Source organism: Lissotriton helveticus, chromosome 2_1, assembly GCF_964261635.1.
Source record: "Lissotriton helveticus chromosome 2_1, aLisHel1.1, whole genome shotgun sequence".
NCBI lineage: Eukaryota > Metazoa > Chordata > Amphibia > Caudata > Salamandridae > Lissotriton > Lissotriton helveticus.
The window spans coordinates 1604121450-1604136085 of record NC_136059.1 but is presented as its reverse complement, the minus strand read 5'-3'; the positions used below and the strand labels follow the sequence as shown (position 1 = coordinate 1604136085).

General features: G+C 40.6%; 1 protein-coding gene across 9 annotated transcripts in view; it reads left to right on the top strand.

Moving 5' to 3' along the window:
- ADGRL3 (adhesion G protein-coupled receptor L3) overlaps window positions 1-14636 on the top strand; it is a 777598-nt gene that overhangs the window by 740396 nt on the left and 22566 nt on the right. For 4 of the 9 annotated variants that reach the window (XM_078676566.1, XM_078676564.1, XM_078676563.1 and 1 more), the window contains one exon: window positions 9208-9336. The exons of the other annotated variants lie outside the window; for them this stretch is intronic. In XM_078676566.1, the coding sequence (XP_078532692.1) occupies window positions 9208-9336 (129 nt within the window). The remainder of the gene's footprint in view (window positions 1-9207; window positions 9337-14636) is intronic. 9 annotated transcript variants of the gene reach the window in all.

Below are 14636 nucleotides of genomic sequence, written 5' to 3'. Positions count from 1 at the left end.
GTAGCTGGTGTGTTGGATTTTCCAGTGAAATTGATAATAAGCTTCAGCCATTTTGGATAGAGTACCATGGTTTTGTATAGGTACTCTGGAAAAGTAGTCAGCAGGGTTGTGATCCTTTCCTGTATGATGAACAATGTTATAATTGTACTCCTGTAGTTGTAGGCCCCATTGTTCAATGCGAGAAGACATCTTGGCCTGTGCAGTGCCAAGTATAGTTAGTAAAGCGTGATGATCAGTTAGGAGCGTAAAAGACTTTCCGTTCAGGTATACATTGAAATGTTCACAAGCCCATATCACAGCTAAACTTTCCTTTTCAGGTTGTAAATGAGCACATTCCATTTGGGACAAACTTCTACTTGCATATGCCACAATATACCTTTGAGCATTCGGATATCCACTGTGCTGTGCAAGGATAGTGCCTAGACCGACTAGGCTAGCATCAACAACAAACCTTCGTATGAAGCTTCCGATTGCAATATGCCATTTCAGTAGCATTCTCAATGGCTTGTTTTATTTTCTTAAAAGTTATCTCACATTCATGCGACCAATGAAATGAAACATTCTTTTTCATCAACTCTCTCAATAGATCACTTACAGTGGAAATGTTTTGTATGTATCTGGAACAGTATCTGGCCATACCAAGAACTGAATGAACCATAGAAACAACATGTGGGGGATCATAATTTGACAGCACTTTTACTTTAGCAGGATCAGGCGTCATAACCCCATCAGAAAAGATATGACCAAATAATTGTAACTTTGTCTCGTGGAACCCACATTTATCTGCATTCAAAGTCAAACCTGCATCCGCAAGTTAACGCCATACTTGTGTGACAGCTTTTTGGTGCTCTTTTTGTGTAGCTCCGTAAACCAATATATTGTTGCTACAATTGAATGCATTCATGACAGGCTGTATGACATATTGAATGCTGTCTTGAAAAAGTTCTATGGCCAATGGCACTCCAAAATGTTGTCTTTTGTATCGAAACAAACCAATGTGTGTAGAAAAGGTTGTAAGGTACCTAAAATTTCCCCAAGTTCCAACTGATGATAATCTTTATTCCAGCAAGGCAAGAGAAGATGTTTGCACAATTTAATTGGTTTATCATTTCAGCAATGTGTTGCCCTGGTGGTCGCTCTCGTTCAATTACCTTGATTGCCTAACGCATATCAACGGATATGCGTACAGTTCTTTCACTGTCCTTTTTGGGCACTTCCACTATGGAAGAATCTCATGGTGTGGTACCAGTAGACCACTCAATTATATCATGCTTAAGTAACGATTCAAGTCCTTTTTATCTTCCTTATGTAAATGAAAATCAATTTGTCTATGAGCATCAGAGGCCATATTACACAGAGGGCTCCAGGGGCGCAAAGGGTATTTGCGCCCACTGCACTCACCCACAGGGGGACTTTGGTGTTACAGAAAGGGCAGCATACACTTGTGCGGCCCTTTCTGTAATGCAGATAGTACTCGCGCACATACAGCACTTTCTCAAGAGGGTGCTCCCTCATTTGCATGGGGACGTAACACATGCAGATGAGGGAATCCCTTTGCCTCTTCGCCCATGCAGTACTATGGACACGGTCCCAGAGGCAAAGAAGCTGTCAGAGGGTGCACTGTCAGTGCTCCCCCTTATAGCAGCCCTCAGGAGGGGGAAAGGGTCTCCCATTGCATAATGGTGCAGTCACTCATGGCTTCCGCCTACAAGGGGATTACGTGCCCTTTTTAAAAGTGCAGGCAGGTTACCGACGGTAGAGTGAAACACGGAACGGCTGCTTAAATGCCGCTTTGTTTATCACCTGAATGCCCTGGCCCCAGGGCAGCACAAATTTGTGGCTTCCCTGGGGCAGCAGAATCTATGTAATAGGTAGCATTTTAGCCCAGGGCACCTGTTTTAAGGTGTACCGGATACAAACAGGGAAAGCGCGCCCTTTACATGTTAGGCCCCAGGACAGACATCCCCATTAATATGGAGCTTTACTTTCATAGTCTTAAGTTTTCTTAAACCATGAAACAATTAAGGGTATTGACTTACTATTTCATGGTGAGCATTCATGTTGTAGTTTACGAAATCAGTCCATATCAGCAGCTGTGCTGAAATTGAGGCACTTGATGCTGCAAATAGAAGCACATGGATGGGTGCTTGCACCTTCGTTTTCATGTGTTTCATCATTGTTACAAATGAACCTTTACTTTTTAAGGGGGTTGATGCAGCCATGTATACACTTTGGTTTTCAATGGCGTCAGTCACTATAATGGAGACAATTCATTATATTTCTTCTCGGGCATAATCTTTCTCGAAGCACTACTGTTGATGATAAAAGGTATCAAACAGCCATTTGCTTTTAGTGTATTCTTCGGACGATGTTTAAATGAGTCTGGTATTTTAACATGTCGACTTTTGTTTGACTGACATTTTTCTTCACATCGTGCCAGTCCAACATGCGCATGCTTTTCTAATGCAAATATCGGCAGGGCACAACCATCTTGTTCACTTTTACTTGACACTGACATAGAAGAACATTTTGACTAAGATTTAGATGACAATCGACTTTATTCACTGTCTATTTGTCTTAACCGATGTCATTACTTGGCATGGTGAATGCACATCGAAGATTGCTTCTGGGACATTCTTGCGGCCATTTAGTCTTTGTACCTTGATGCTTTTTCTACCTCAGTAAATGTGCTTTGCAGTATGAAACTCCACTAACCCTGGTTGTGTCTATCACACTTTCGTAAGATTTCAGCTAAACTACAGACATCTTGAGAACGCAATGAAGAAATTAAATGCATAGGTCAATAGATTGCCTTTGTAATTAAGGTCCTGAGAATATTGGTTTGGATCAGGTTACCTTATTTATCTTCTTTTAATTACACTTTGTGATTGTGAGTGTGTACCTGGCTGTGTGAGTACTTTCTTTGTTTGTCCTTCACATCAAATGTTTGTTGGTAGTTCACCAATTTTGATTGGCAGGCAGTTCAGCAAACTTCAGCAAAACTTTAAACATAAGCAGTAATTTTGTATGTACTTTATCTGTTACTCATAGGAAAGTGCCTTCTAATCTTTTAAGCTTTAGACAGAATTGGGTCACTGAATTAAATCAATCTGTATAGCTTTTTTATCTCAACACGTTTTTATTGTTTTTTTACGTACACATAAAACATACACTTAAAACATAAAACATACATTCTTCATGGAAATCTAGTTACAGGGTTTCCAGCCAAGGTTCGCTGGATTTTGTGGCGCCACTTTACATATTTTTCACGCTAGGCTGACCCCTTTATCCGATTGCCCCCTTAGAGGGTAGGGGGTGTTAAAATATATCTTCTCAAGTACTGAAGTCCCCTTAATTTGCTCCTCTGTAAAGTCAATGCAGGCAAATTTGGGGATTTTGTCTGTGTAAATACTACGTTTTTCAAAGTAACCGCTGAAGTTAACATCTTTCAAAACCAAGAACACACCTTTAAATGGTGGGAGCTATGCTCAGAACTCAGGGCTCTAGTAAATAGTAGTCTCCATACTGAAAATATAGAATGATGAATGGGTTAGTGTCAATAACAGTGTTGTTGTCCAAGAAGGGTTCTAGGTGACGTAGATGAGAAAAACAAACGGATTGGTCTCTGATATCACTCACACTATCCAGGTGAATATTTTCCTGTTATTCACATATATCCAATATACAATTTTTATGTTGTGAATAGCCATTCTTTGTAGCTGATCCATTGTACAAATGTGTGGAGAAAGAGGATTCATGGTAAACGTGCACATACAATTTCCTTTCTCGCCCCCTTGCTCCTCCTGCAAAATCTCTTGCTTATTAGGTATAAGAAAAGAAACATATCTGGCACCATACCACACTTCCTTGCCTACCTCTATATCCTCTCCTTTTCACAGATATTACAAAATATCTTTCCCTCTACATTCTGTCTAACTCCATAGTTATAACAGAGCAGGTATAGTGCTGGCAGTGGCTTTGGCAAATTCCCTGCCTCCCCCTGACTCAGTCACGGCTAGGGACACCGACGGACAGAGCGGGGTCTCATATATCCTGAGCCAGGTCCAGGAAGAGGTGAGGTCCACTCCCCGGACACACTGGTACATACACGACCAGTTGCCGAAGAGAGGAGTTGAAACAGCTGAGGGAAAATTATATCCTTTACTGGTTTTCTACTTGTGTGTTTTTTACACATATTATTTTTTTTCACACTTTATTCACTAATTAATGCAGTAGTATTGTTATAGAACAGAGACCCTGACGAAAGCCGAAGGACTCATCCCTGAGTGGCTGAAACATGTTGGTCTCCTCGCAGCTATTTGTTGGGACTGCGACGATGATATTGCACTGTTCTTGTTTTTAGGAAGGAAGGGGCAAACAATTATTAAAGGTTTCTGGGTTGAGCTCCCTATCCTTTTTTAAGATCACCACTTTTTCTTTGTTTACACTGCACTCCCCATCACATCAACATCATGTGGTAGTACCGAGTGATTGTGGGTCGCTACCCCATATCTGGTTATCGGGGTATGCTGGTCTCAATGATCTAGAGACACAATACCCGATTAGGACTACCAAATGATAATATTGATCATTACAAGACTGTTGATGGGAATCCTACACTAGTGGGGACTCACGTTACTGGTTCTTCACATCTTGTGATCTGGTTTGTTGGTTTACTTCATTCACACCCTTGTACTTTAGACAAGGTGTAGATGAGCAGAGGACTACGGTTGAATCCTCCATAAGACCCCTAAGTTTGTAGTTGTTAGTAAATTCCCTGCCAGTCCTGGATGCAATGCCTTTTTGGAGGGGGTCTGCACTATCAGGCAGTAGACAGGTGAGGCTGACTTGTGTGGCCCCACAGCAAATAACCATGGTAGGAAAAGAAAGGAGGATCAGGCAGCAGTTTATCATCAACTATTCTACCACCACCTTCTGGTAATCCAGTTAGGCCGTGGTTCTCACGCCCACAGTGCCACCACTTGCCACAGGTCTCCAGCTAGGATCTGGAGGGGCTGGGAAAAGATCTAAGTCATGCCATGTCCTTGTTGCAGCATAAAGGCAGATACATTTTATTTTTTATTTTCACTGTTTTATGGCGGAGCAGTGAATAGTAAAGTCTCAGACCAGTAGCTCAAGATCATTACTTTCAATGGAAACTGCACAAAACAAATGTGTTAAGATGCAGCCAACTTATTCCAAATTAGTGATCCAGGGAGAAGACACTTACGTAAGGAAAGGCAAATTGGAGCCTTTGAAGCTTGGATCCAGTCTTGACTCTCGATTTTAATCAATAAAAACGAATAGAACAGATAGTGTGTGAAGGTGCTCTCTTAAAAACACAACAATAAAGTATTGTGTGGCATGAAGGTCATTTCTATTTCTTTGTGAATGAAGTTGTGGTGGTGCAGTTGAATTAAGTAGTATATTTGAAACCTTTGTGACTGCTAGCTTTGTGGTTCCAAACAGATTTGTAATAATAAAGCTTTCAACCAGCTGGACCACTTATTTTTATGAACAGGGAATAAGTGCATGCTGACTGCTGCCAGTTCATTTGGGTTTTTTAGGATCGGATAATCACAAGTTGTCCGTTGAACCATAATGTACATTATTTTTTTAACACTTTATTTTTCAGATAAAGAATAAGTCACATTGCATTGCAAATAATCACTTTACAATCAAATCAAATCGTTCCTGACAGTTACATACATAATGATGGTTATTATAGTGGTCTGCACGGCTGTCCAGCCAGTACCCTGGCCAGCCCCAGCTTGACCTCCCAACCTCCTCCCACAATCCCATTCCCAGTGGCTGGGCATCACGATCAGCAGCGCCTCCCATGTGAAGCTAATGGACCGCGTCTCACGCTGATCATGCCATGCTAAAAAGGACTACCGGGGCTCAGAAAGTATCCCCTCAGCCCACTCCCTCAGGTACTATTCCACTGTCTGCCTGTGTGGTAGAGGCTCGCTTAGTGGCCTCAAAATAGGCCCTCAGTGATCCCCAACTATACTTGGGTTGTGATGTCGGTGGCATAAGACTGGCATATATCTCAGTATTGGTGTTGTAGTGTACCAGACTCCCCAGCCAATCTTGTAGCTTAGGAGGGGATTTCCTGCCCCAGCCCAGTGAATGGCAACCTCTCTTTTAGCTAACAGTAGCCCTAATGATGCTAGTTTCCTGACTTTCTTAGGAATTTGAACTGTGTACCCTAAAAAAGCTATTTCAGGGAGGGGAGCCAGTGGAAGGCCGATTATCTTCCCCAGTGTCACATGTACCGCTGACCAATAGGTCTGCAAACAGGGAGAGGACCATTCCATAAGTATGAAATCTGCGTTTGGAGCAGTGCATTTCAAACAGGTGTGTGGCCTTTCGGCGTCTATCCTATGTGCCAAGGCTGGTGTAAAGTAAGCTCGGCGGAGAAATTTCAAGTGCAGCAACTTATGGCGGCTGTTGAGTGAAATGTCCCTGGTGGCCTCACAGCATTTTACTCATTGCTCAACCGTGATGGTGCAACCGTGTCCTCTTCCCAGGCCTGTCTGAGGTTGGAGTCGTCAGCAGGCAGCATCTCAGCGCAGGCTTTGTACATTTTAGAAATGAGGCGTGTGCCGCCAGGGGTTTCTATCACCAGAGTGAGTGGTGAGAAAGAGTCAGGCTCAACAGGGTATGTGGGGAGCGCCGCACGCAGTGCAGATTCAGTGCGGCTCATGAGGAATTGTGTCATGAAGTCACAATTGGTTAACCTGGCGTCCTCATCAATCGAGAAAATATGGCCCCCGGGAAGAGATCGCCCACTTTTACAATATCTAGTGTGGACAGCATATTCTGCACTAGCCTCTCGACCATAATGTACATTTTGATTGTAGGATTTTGACATCTGACTACATCCAACACGTGTTTGAATCACCAGAGCAACATCACACTGCCTCCCTAATCTGGTGGCATCCACTTTTCTTAGATATTCCATGTTACACTACTGAGGCTTGGCTGCACCATAACACAATGATATGCCCCCCTTATGAGCACAATTGTGTGTGATGCTGAGCAAGAAACCCAACTTCTCCAATTTTTTAAAAATTCAATAGAAAAGTCTTAAGGCATAAGTTGTATGAAGCCCATAAAATAATGTATATACTTAAATGCTACCTGACAAACTGGAGAAAATTTCTTAAATGACTATCCAATGACAGAGAGAATGTTTCATCTTTGAATAGAGCAAAAAATAGATATCCCATGTATTCTATTCATATTTATGCATTTGGCAGCTTCCTGGGTCTTTCATATTTCCAACAACTGGATGTCATGTCAGGATTGTAAACTGCTCCTCAAAGCCATCACCAAAGCTGTGCACATGCTGCAAGCACCTGTGCACAAGTCAAACATCACAAATCCACAACGCTCCCTTTGTGGACCTTTTACACCTTTCCCGTTTAAAGACAGTCATTGAGTAACCAAGACCAAGTATGAGGGACAGATGGGCCTTCATCTGTAATAGGAAAATACAACAACCAAAATAACTTTACATTTACCTTACTCCTTTTTTCTGGATCTCTTCCTAGCTGCTGTGAAACATTATACAACAAAATAGAAGGATGGGGAAAGCATCATTGAGTTGCCAAGTGCCTAATCAAATATAATTATGAAGTCTTGATGACCAAATCAAGGATCTCATCAGGGGCTTAGCACTGGGATAATACAGGTCAATGACCCATGAAGCTGTTCTGTCAAGGTCTTCTATAGGCGCATGTCTGGTGAATGTAATTGGCATTATCATAGTGTTGCTAGAGTATGTCTTATTCGTGATTAGGGCTAGGAACAGCCATCATATAGTAATACTGATAGTTGCCTTGAGCACAGCCTTTCCTACCATCACCCTACCATAGATGACAAACAACCTTGCATACAGTTAATTCCATTAAAAAAAGAAAAGAACGTACTATACTGCTAGAAAATGGAAGATTTCTCAGTAGAGAAAGTTTGGTGATGTAGGTGAAAGACCATTTCACCATTTAAGAGAAGTTCAGTTGTGTCCACCACACAGTCTTGTTACATTGCAAAGGGAAAATGTTCTGATTCTTAGCAGGACGCCTGCAAATACATCTGGTAGATGTTAATACAAAAAAAAGATTTCCGAAGAGGTTCCTAGGTACAGGTGGGCTAAAATTCACTGCCTCTGTGTTTTGGGTGCTTTACAAGAACAAAGAGAGACTGTAGACTTAAGTTGTAAAAGTTATTTTTCTCACTGAGCCTGGAAAACACTCAGACCAAATTCTTGAAGGATTAAGGAACTTCTCTGTGGAACTTCCCACTAATGATATTAAATTGAGTTTCTCAGATTTTGAAAAACTATAAAAACTTGCTTACTCAGGCAGACATAACGGCTACCCTATACCAGTGCAGCCATCTTAGCTGTCTCCTGCTTTGATCCATCCGCTTATAAAAGTTCAAGAACAAAATAAGCGAATAAATAAACAATACATATATAAATAAGTGCTTAGATATAAACTAATTTCTATAAGATTTGGTTTCCAATCGTTGCACATTTATATTTTTAACCTTTGAGGTAATGTTCAGGTATTGATATTATTCAATGTGGGTAAGTGGAGTTCGTGCTTAAGTGTATTCCCCATGCAGTATCGGATTGTGCTGCAGCAGGGCCTTCGTACCGTTCCACGTCACATCAACTTCTGGCTATGATTAAGATTAATTCTAGCTATGCTCTTCTTAATAGTTAAGCATTTTCCTTGTGAATTTGTGCTTTCCTGTCCCTCCGTAATGTGACACTCCTTCCAGCGGTTGCTAACCAGTAGGGTGTAGATCTAGGAGAACCGGAGTCAACATTAAGGTAACTTTATCCTACTTGAGCCGTAAATGGATTGTCAAACAGTTCTTTTTGTTCCATTGTTTCATTTCTTCTGTAAGATGCTTGTTGGTTTCCTTTTTTTTCATTTGCCTTCTGGGAAGTCCAGAAAACCAGCATGACCTTGGTGCAGTTTCTGGGGCTAATTTCCTCCCATTGAACCTGTTGATGCACTTTCTTGAGAAACATCCTTGCACAGGTGGCCTCTCATTTTCAAGACTAATTAGTGATTCTCTTCTAAATTTGACTGTTTCTACTATTGTCACTCTGATGTTTATTTTCTTTTAGCACATTTGCCTGATTGACCTTTTTTGTTTGTTTTTTGTCTTTCTGTCGGGCTGCTCCAGGAGCCATGGCTAACCATCTAATAACCAATGCACTGCTTCGTCCTCATGGCACTAACAATCCTTATAACACATTGCTCGGGGAATCGGCGGTCTATAACAACCCTTCTGTCAGCATGTACAATACACAAGGTGTGCTAGACTTCTTCTTTTTTTCAATTTAAGTCCCATTTATTCGCAATAACATAGGCACATTTTTTGTTTTACTTGGCAGAAGGTTCTCTCCTTTGCCTCCCCTGCCATCTCATTTTAGTATTTAGTATTTTTTTTCCCAGCGGTTCTTCCCCTCTTCATCATAATGATTAGTTACCTAAATTTATCAGAGACCTCCCCAACATCCATCTAGATATTTTATGTTGTTGTTAATGCTCATCTTTGTGTGTGTGTGTGTGAGTGTTGTATTTGTTTACTGCTTTGTTGTGGGACTATACTTGTGTTTGTTGAAGTGTTTACAGTTCAAGACTTTAAACAGTATAATCTTGTTCCCGTGCAGTTAAAGGTAAGTGATGGAAACAAGAAGTTTTCACTCAGTTGATTGTTATTTTGGGTGTCCAGCATCATTCTAACTGGTAAGATGTGAAGGTGTGTTTGAAAAGACATATCAGGTTTTACTGCATTGAACGCTACATGTACACATTCACACAGCCGGCCTAAGAGTAAAGTAAAAAAGCAGTTTAAAACTTCTAAAGGGCAATTATCTTAATGTTTTTAAAAATCTGAATAGTAGGGCAGTTACACTGTTACTGAAATATCCATACCAGTTTAAAGTCTTTAAAGTATGACAATTTTAGATGATAAAGAAATATACCATGTTAAAGGTCTAATTGATTTTTAACACAAATAAATATCAAATAACAGAGTGTTTTGGTTACACTTTGTTTGACTTCACTATGACTATGTTGAATGATAACGTACCTTTTTCATTTTTAAAATTAACTCATGAGAAGTATGCCACTGAAAATGCATTGTAGGTTTTGAATGCCTCTGCTTTTTGTGCTTTTTCAGTGGGCTCCGTGACTACTTTTAAAGTTAAAGCTAGAAACTCGTCTATTTTACCTGGTTAGTGTTTGATTTGTGGCTCCCTGCAGCACAGAAGCATAGAAACTCATGCAAAGAGACTGCCGTGCTTCCATTCCGGCACTTTCTGTTCTATTGATATTTTTTGTTTTTAGTATTTTATTTTTGTATAGAGAACAACAGCATTTCTATGGTTTATTCCCATAGTAAACAATAGCGATTCAGAGCATGAACTGCTTGTTTTTTTATATGACGTCATACTGTGAAAGGTAATGAAAATAGTGATTTGTGGTAGTATACCAAGACAGCACATACATTAATGTGAACCATATGTTCCATTACACAATATTAACAGCAACGGCCCATCCATAATTGTAGAGGGGCCATGACCGGTGCCCCTTTTGGACAGAAAGTGTGACTATCAGGCTGAGCAAAGGTCAGCCTGACAGACACTCTTAATTTTCAGTCCAGGCCGCCAGGAGCTAGACATGTCCCTATTGTGCAGCCTTCTGGCTGCCTGCGCTGAACTTTGCAGTGTTGAGGATGTTACAGCTTTTGTGGGTGTGACTGCCTCAGCTCAGCAAGGGTCCTTGAGGCCCTTCTCCTCAAAATGAGACTCATTCCAGGGTGCTTCAGTTTTAAGCCCTGAAGTGCCCAGGGCTGAATGTCTATCAATGCCACCATTTCACAGAGTGGTGTGGGGTCAGCAGTCTCACTAACCTCTCTAGAATCTTTGACGAAGTATGGACTGCTGCCTCCCCTGTCAGCCAATAAGGGAAGACAACAGTCCCAACCCTCCTGGCACCTCAGAGGCTTCCTTCCCAAGGGCTGCAGTAGGTAAGTGTTGCGTTTTTATTGACTGTTCGATGCATGCATGGATATATGAATCTTTGTTTATTTGTAAGGCAGTGTTGTGAAGGGATGTGTGAGTGCGAGTCTGCATGTGAATGCATTAGAGTGAGTGTCCATGTGTGTGTGTGGGCTCCACTCTAAGTTTTCTTACTGGCCACCACTGATAATAAAGAAAGTCGTTAGTGGAGAAATTGAGGGGAAACCAGTGAGGAAAAGGGATAGTATTTATTTAGGTTTGTCAGTGCAGACATCATACAGAGTTGAGGAAGTAAGTTTAGAAATCTGTTTTAAAAACAGCACGGGGCTTCATAGAACTGAGTTTGAGAAGAACGACGATACATTGAAGATGGTTGAGAAGACAGAATTGGGTATAGTGAGATTGTGTACATGAGTGTTTTGGGAAATGCAATAAGTTAGGATTGGCAGAGTAGTCGAAAAGGTTAGTGCTAAAATAGATAATCAAGATAATCAGAAAGTTTGAGGGAATAGATTATGAAGATCCAGGCGAGGAACTGGAAATGCTGTCAGTGAAAAGCCAACCAGCCTCTTGCTCATGGCGGTAGGGGTAGACACCAGTTACCATGAATACTTTTCCCTGCAGGGAATTACAACACGGTTGTTACAATGACTGTGTTGTAACAACGCATACCATTACTCCACAAGTCGGAACAATGACTTGCGGAGGGGGGAGAAGGTGTTGGATTTAAAATCCAACACCTTCCCTACTGTTACACATACTGGAGTTGGAATAGTAAATTACACTAGTCCAACATCTAGTGCCCCCCTCTGCAAGTTGTTGTTATGACTTGTGGGGTAATGGTATGCGTTGTTACAACGGGGTCATTGTAACAAACGCATTGTAATTCCCTGTGGGGAAAAAGCATGCGGAAAAAAGAGGTATATTCGGCGGTAGGTGGTTTGCAACTAACTATAATGAATAACACTTGGCTTACAAAATGAATAACTATTTTGTGTGTGGCTTTCACTGAGTGCCACTAGCTTGAATACCAGGTTCTAAATTATGCTAGTCACTGAAGTGGCCTAGCAACAATCGGAATTAGACATTGTTGCCCACTGTTTCTATGTTATTAAGTAATTAAAAACTGCTTGAGCAGTGCTCTCTCTGAGCAAAGAACACAGCTTAGGGATGGGAGCAGGTAGGAAAGCTCAAAGGGTGGTAGGGGAGGGTGGCAGGCACTAGGTATTATTTTTTTATATTTAGGACAGTAAGGAAAGGTTGTTTTAGATATAGCTCTCCCATTACTCCTCGGCATACTAGTTGGAAGTTAGGATGTTTTTCACCGCATGGATCTAAGTGAGATCATAGACAACTCAAGCTTCTCCCTTGTTGTCTATTGGATATCACTCATAACCCCTTGAATAGCAATATCCCTGTTATTCACTTTTCCAGCTATAATTCTTGTATGTGGAGTAATATTATTCAAATCTAATTAAAACAAACGCATAGTGCACAATATGTACATCCAATCTAAATGTTATTTCCATCAAGCCTATAGCTGTAATGTTCATGTGATATAATTTGCAACCTAAATTGACTAATTATGGTGGTGTTCCTGCTGTTAGATAACAATCTATTACAGAGACAAAGGAAGATATTTTCCTACGGCCCAAAAAACTGGGGGATTGTGGAGTTTAAGACGGTGTGCTACGAATAGACTGTTACATTAGTCCATAACAGGTTGTTCATAATAGTTTTGAGAAAGTTCCTGAGGAATCGGAGGAGGAACTGATATAGAGCTGCTGATATCTAGTTACAGAAGCCCTGGTGGAGATGAAGTGGAGTATGTTCAGGTTTGTGTCTTATAGTGTTCCAAGATTGCTGAGAGAGTAGGAAAGGGCAAAGAAGTCAGATGGACAAAATAATGTTAGAGTCATCCTTTTCTTATTGTGTTAGTAACATGGCAGACTTGAAAGATTGTGCATTGAGAGCCAATGCTGGATGCCATATATAATAGAGAGGGTTTGAGGGGTTTGAGGTCAAACAAGAGTGGCTGGAGGATTGTAAGTCTTAAAGGTGATCGAAGATGATATTCCCTCACCACACTAAGTCCCTCTGAAAACATCATCCGATTTTGAGAGGAGGGATTTGTGTCTATCCATACAAAACTACCAAAGTAGCCTCCGCAGGAAGTCTGCCCAGCTCTAAGGAAACACCCAGGCCTGGAAAAGAGCATTCTTGTGACATTGGATAATCTAGTAACCGAGTCCAGATGCATTTTGAGATTGCAAAACACCTGCACCTAGAGAAAATAAGCACAAAGGCACACGCACACGCACACACACACACACACACACACACACACACACACACACATATATATATATAATATACATATATATTTGATGTTTAATTCAGTTTATGGTGCATACACTCAAAAGTATATCATCTCAAGAAAAAGTGAAGCAAACTAGAACTTCTTTTATTAATGTAGCCTGTTAATGTACCAAAAAGTAATTCCCATGTAAATGTATATTTATATGCAGGCTAATATAGTCTCTTAGTTACCTCTTCATCAACTTAATATTAGTCCATTAGCTTTTAAGGACTTTAAGTGGATAAAGATCAAAAACTTAGTACCACTGTGAACATTTTTATTCCTTGAATATATGCTAACATCTTACTAAGCCACGGGGTATTAATTGAACAGTTCTAGAGTTAAATTGCTCCCTGCATTAGCCAAGAACACCCTACTTATACTTAAGTGCTTTTCCAATTTGCATCAGAGAAATCAAATCTCAGGGAGCTGTCAACAGGAATACTGGGTGTTTGAGCATTTTAGAATGTTATTCATAGGCTCACGCCTTCTCGTAATGCTCGAGCGGATTCCTACACTTATCCCATGTACTCCATGATACACTCCCAATTTTCCCTTATGGTTCCTCAGTTTCAAATCTTCTATACTGCCTGCCACAGCTGTATCTTTTGTTCTATATGATCCTTTCTTTTTGCAACATTACTCCTCCTTGCTAACCTGGAGCATTGGTATTGAAGGCTGTTTCACATTCAGAAAAGAGCATACACCCTTTCCTCCTTCAAAGCGGCAACCATGCACTTTGCATACAGCATGCCATAATAAACCTCTACATACATGCGTTTTTGTTTCCTGAAACTAACTTGGAAACATAATTATTTTGTCGCTACAATCCTGCAAACATCCTAATTCATACTGTAGCTCAAACATATACACTCTTATTTACTGCACTTTATTCCTTCTTCCCTAAGTCTCTGTTCTTGTTTTCTTCTTCATTGTTTATGTTTTATTTTCATCTTCTATTATACCACTACCTTTATGTTGGGGTATCCCACCCCCATACTCCTTATGCCAGTCTCAGTATCGTTCTTCTTGTAGCACTATGTTAAAGGAAGACAAGAACAATACATGTTTTTCCTAAAGGTAGAAGGGAAATGACAATTTTAGTATTGTTGAAGATACTCTTAAAATACAATGAAAGCTGATTGTTTTGAAATAGATGCTAGTAAAGTTCAGCTATTTCAAGAAAAGAAGTAAAAATACTATATTATGTGTTCGATTCACGTTGCA